We start from the raw sequence: 5,501 nt of genomic DNA, 5'->3' as shown, positions 1-5,501 counted from the left end.
CAATTAGGAGGCAGCTGTACAACTGGCATGGACAATTATCTAACATTTCAATGGCTAAAGTTTAGTGAGACACATTTCACACTAAAAACCTCACATCAGTACGTCTAATCCACTACCTGCCTATGGATTATCCCCATTTTGGATATATGAAATTAGGGCTCAAGGGAGTTAACAACTCTTGACAGATATTTAAACACATTATTTCCCCCTGAAATCAAGCAAAATTTGGGCAGTGCATTTGACAACAATTTGAACCTAAGCATTTTGCTCCTAGCCAAAAAAGCAGCCTGGGTGAGATAGTGATATGATGCAGGTTTTCAGGTAAGTGTTGTAGCATCTTTAGCTTGCATCTTAAAAAAAAAAAATCATTCCTAAGGGTTGTTTTAGTGTTATCTTCTACTGGGAAGGGTAATGCAGCAGAAATACTATTACAGTACCCAGTTAAATTTGGCTACATAAGAATTTTGTTTAACAACAGCTAAACAGGCAGACAAGGGTACACTTTCAGGATGAGTTAGCACCGTGCACTAATCAAACATCCTCTCTGGCAAGGAAACGCATTTTATGCTTGAAGGGTGATCAACTCTGAAAACAATTATTTCTTCTGAGAACATTCCTAAGTTTTGGGTCAAAATTGGACCCTAGATCTGTCTATGAACATAGCAGGCAACCTCTGACTCTACAGCAGATCAACCTCTCCCCACGCCTGCATGTCTGAATAACTCCAAGACTGGGAATTTTCCAAATGTAGGTTGATTTAAATTCCAGTCTGAACACATTTGTAGTATTTTCTCCATCAATGACTCATATTCCCTGGGTCTCTAACATGGCTAACCATAAAGGGCAAAATTAACAGTGATGCAGAGCTACACTTTGCTTAAATAATGGATTTCAGAATCTCATCCTTTAGTCTTGGCATTACCTTTGCTGTGAGTAAGCATCCAATTCTCCTGCTGCTGAAATGTAATATTTTCTTCCATTCTCGCCTAAAAGTCCTATCTGAGATGCTTTTGCATTCCAGAGTTTGAAATTCACACCTTCAAACCCAATCTATAACTATGCTAAAAATAACTGCCTATCTGGCTTAATTATGCCTTTTGCATCTACTCTTATTTCTTCCTAAATTCTCTACCCACATCACACCTGGGGTCTCCTAATGCTGATGTACACACACACACACTTTTGCATAGACAGGCCCCACTTCACCTTCTAAAAGGCAGAAAGACGTCCTCAAAACCCAGCCACTCCCCTGCAGTTTTCCCAATCTATGTCCACAAGGAAGTTACCTGCTTCTCTATGCCTCCGCTTATTCAACTGAGCGGGGGACTATATTAACAGTTGACTGATTCAAAGTTTACTGAGCAAGCCAAAATGATTATTTTTTGCTGGAATGCTCCTTAGGCAAGAATCTGTTAGTTTCCTCATATACTTACTGGAACTTTTCCCCACCAGCTGAGGGAAAATATGCAAATTTATGTAACTTTTTCCTAAACAAGTGTCTTGAGACTTCATCAGAATTTACTCCTCGCCTGCAGGTAGAAATGAAACCTGCATTACCCATAATGTTTATTATTTCTTACTCTCCAGAACACTATCAGAGGGAATGTTCAACTACCTCCGGAAACGCTTTACCAGCCACATCAGAGAACGTAGCCGGCGAAGGGCAAGGCTTGTCTCTAAAGATGGAAGGTGTAACATAGAGTTTGGCAATGTAGAACAGTCAAGGTTTGTCTTTTTGATTGATATATGGACAACTATCCTGGATCTCAGGTGGAGATACAAAATGACTATCTTCATTTCAGCATTCCTAGGCAGCTGGTTTCTGTTTGGTCTCCTCTGGTACGTTGTGGCATACATACACAAAGATCTTCCAGAATTCAATCCTTCCATAAATCACACTCCCTGTGTTGAGAATATCAACGGCCTCACCTCAGCTTTCCTGTTCTCCTTGGAGACCCAGGTAACCATCGGCTATGGCTTCAGATGTGTCACAGAACAATGTGCCACTGCCATTTTCCTGCTCATCTTCCAGTCTATCTTGGGGGTAATCATCAATTCTTTTATGTGTGGTGCCATCTTGGCCAAGATATCAAGGTCCAAAAACCGGGCCAAGACCATCACTTTCAGCAAGAATGCAGTCATCAGCAAACGTGGTGGGAAGCTCTGCCTCCTTATTCGGGTGGCAAACCTCAGGAAGAGTCTGCTGATTGGGAGTCACATCTACGGAAAGCTTCTGAAGACCACCATCACCCCAGAAGGAGAGACAATCATTTTGGATCAGGTCAACATAGAATTTGTAGTCGATGCCGGCAATGAGAATCTCTTCTTCATTTCCCCATTAACTATTTATCATATCATAGATAAGAACAGCCCATTCTTCCACATGGCAGCAGAAACCATTCTGCAGCAAGATTTTGAACTGGTGGTGTTTTTAGATGGCACTGTTGAAGCCACTAGTGCTACCTGCCAAGTGAGAACATCCTACATCCCAGAAGAGGTGCTCTGGGGTTATCGCTTTGCTCCCATTGTGTCCAAGACCAAAGAAGGGAAATACAGAGTAGACTTCCAGAACTTCAGCAAGACAGTGGCTGTGGAGACTCCCCACTGCGCCTTCTGTCTCTACAATGAGAAAGAAGCTAAAGCTAAAGAGAAGAAAGGTTATGACAATCCTGGTTTCGTCTTGTCAGAAGTTAGTGAAACCAGTGACACAAAAATGTAGTTCCAGATATTCACGGGACTACCTTTTTTTCCATAATGAATTCAATCTTGAGAGGATTAATGACTTAGTAAAACAAAAAAGAAACACAGGTTTGTTTTTACGCTAAAACAGCATTTATCTTCTCAAAAGCCTCAAATCAAAGAGGAACAGAATACCCGTGATCTCCAGAACACTATTTAACTACGCTATATATATATTTCATAGAATTTATATTTTTATACCTATGGGACATTTTATGAAGCTGCTATGTCTGAATGTCCAACTCACTTAAGTTCCCAGAGGCATACAAGTCTGTTGAAAAGCCTGAAAAGATGAAGCAAAACTTTAGGACCTGCTAAAGATACCCAGCTGCTGGAATGAGAACATGAAAGCGGGGGGCAGAAGGCAAAACTAAAAAAACTAAAGGGACTTAGGCGCCAAAACCTCAAAAAAAATTAAGTATGGTTCTGTTTGCCAAAGTTCTCTATGAAAGCAGACTCTCTGGCTCCAGAACACTTGAGCACTTTTGAACATTTTGAAACAATTCCTTCTTTCTTTGGGGCTGGTACCTCTACAGAAATGGAGCATTAAGGGGTGGTATGTGCTCAGGAAGCTAGAAAAGACAAAGCGTGGGCCATCCTGCTGCATCTAGAACTCTGTAAAATACCACTTCTCTCTCCCATGAAAGACTTTGATTCCCTTTCAGGGAAAAATCGACAAATGGAAATGAAAAGTGAAAAAAAACAAGGAGAAACACAGACTCACTATGGGAGAAGAGGAATTTTGCAGCTTATTCCTAACTGTCTCACCCTCCAGATATTCCTCTCTACACTTCCCCAGGAGCTGGCTGACTCTGAAATTAGGGAACATCTGAAGACAACCATCCAGAAAGAAGGTGAGCTGCGGTGGGGAGATGAAGAATAGCATTGATGGCTTCACACCTGACAGAAAAGCAATCCACTGGGAGAAGAGAGGAAATTCCTAGCTCTAGATGTATCCTTCAAAGAAATCCACAATGCAAACACAGATTATCTTCTTCTTTGAAGTGTGAAGGTCTTGTTAAAACAAAAACACAGCATAGGAGCCTCCCAGCAAAAACGGGCTTCAGATTTAGTTCCAAATTGTTCATCTCAACACAGCAAAATGTGCATCCCTACAGGAAACAAGTTCTGCTCAGTGGTACCTAAGTAGTGGTGAACATTCTCTGGGTATGATTTTTAACATTTAAGTTTCAAGCACAATAACTTTTTGGTGAATTTCTACTTCCTCACAGACTTTTTTTTTCCCCCCCTTCAACTAGTTCTTTTGCTGAGAGTTCAAGTGGCAGACCAAAGAGGTTTTTTTGGGAACTCTTCCCAGTGATGTAATTCAGCTCATCTATTTTCAACACTCTGGTAAAAATGGAAGCAATCTTTTTAAAAGCTGCCGGACTGAGTGGCTTTAAAAGAAGGGGAGAATTGAGCAGGTCAAATGATGACAGGACAAAGTTATTTTGCAAACAAACATAATGCGAGTATGGAAATCAAACTCTGGGAACCAAGAGTGTTTAGGTCTCAGTCCCAGTGTAGTATCAACTCCTTCATTGTTCAGAACTCCTCCTTGTTCAGAACAAATCACTGTAGCATGTATCTCAGATTTGCCATCTGTAACATGGGACATAAAATACTTAAGCTGTACAAAGAACAATGTTATGAACAATTATGTCACTAAAGCACTTTAAAAGCCAATTCTCAACTGTCTCAATCTTTCCTCATTTCGATACACCACTGTTACATCCTTCTTCAATTGGAAAGTTCAGTGCAGAAAGTTCTGTTCTCATCACACATCAGAATTACTAAAAATGGCTGCACTATAGCTAGAATTATGTAAGGTTAGAACCACCTGCCAAAACCTTCATGGTAATTCACAGATCTTGCCCAATATCTTAAGAGTGCTATTTTTGCAACCTTGCAAAATAACATCATCAACTGTAAAAGTATTTTTACAGTCCCAATCACCACAACATCTGAGCCCCTCCAACCATTAGTGCATCTCAGATCATCTGTTTGGAAGGACAGTTGTTTTATCCTCCACTCTGCATGGCACACCAAAGCACAAACAGTGAGTGATTAGTGGCCATCCACAGAATTCTAGGAGGGAGAAGGGAAGTGAAATGAAGTCTCAAGAGTCCCAGGCTTGTCTGAACCAGAAGGCTAGTATGCTGTTCAGTCCTTCCATAGCTGCTGCTACATTTCCTTTTCAGGCTTCCTGTACGGTTGCCCTGTGCATAACTTCCCTAGAAAGCAGTACTCTCAGTATTCAAGGCTTGCAAAGATATATTTCTTACCCCTGGGAGAAGAGATGCACCAAGATGCCCTTAATAGAAGTAGAAAGTCTTCACTGTACAAAAAAAGCAAGTCAATAGGAAATCCATTTAAAAGGTCGAACCCAGCTATGCAATGAGGAGATAGGAGAGATTCCTATTTTCTCTAAGTAAAGCTGGTTTGGGATGTTAGTGTTAGGGGTAAAAAAAATAAATACTCTTCCAGTGCCTGTCCAAGAGATGGTGTACATCCTCCAAAGTTTAAAAGGTCCCTAAACAATGCACTTTCAGGCACTGCACTTGGAAAGCCATCTCCAAATCCTAAGCCTGTAAGTTCACGGCACAGCTTTTCTAACCTCCCACCCTATGTCTCTGCAGCACAAACATTAGGAGGTGTTATTCCATGCCTAGCAGTATTAAGCACTGCCACAACTCAAATGGAAGATACTGGATCTCACTGCAAGGATGATTACTGGTCATTCAGTCTATTCTAACAGTTAC

At 41.0% G+C, this 5,501-nt stretch overlaps 1 protein-coding gene across 1 annotated transcript; it reads left to right on the top strand.

Annotated features, from left to right (window-relative positions):
* The first annotated feature begins 1,567 nt into the window (after window positions 1-1,567).
* Window positions 1,568-2,719, top strand: KCNJ1 (potassium inwardly-rectifying channel, subfamily J, member 1). Its single transcript, XM_010283534.1, has one exon. The coding sequence runs from the start codon at window positions 1,604-1,606 to the stop codon at window positions 2,717-2,719; it is 1,116 nt and encodes a 371-aa protein (XP_010281836.1). The 5' UTR covers window positions 1,568-1,603.
* Window positions 2,720-5,501: the final 2,782 nt, after the last annotated feature.

Source organism: Phaethon lepturus, unplaced genomic scaffold (genome assembly GCF_000687285.1).
Source record: "Phaethon lepturus isolate BGI_N335 unplaced genomic scaffold, ASM68728v1 scaffold53963, whole genome shotgun sequence".
Classification (NCBI taxonomy): Eukaryota; Metazoa; Chordata; class Aves; order Phaethontiformes; family Phaethontidae; genus Phaethon; species Phaethon lepturus.
Note: the sequence above shows the minus strand (reverse complement) of the source record. Positions and strands in the feature narration are given on the sequence as shown.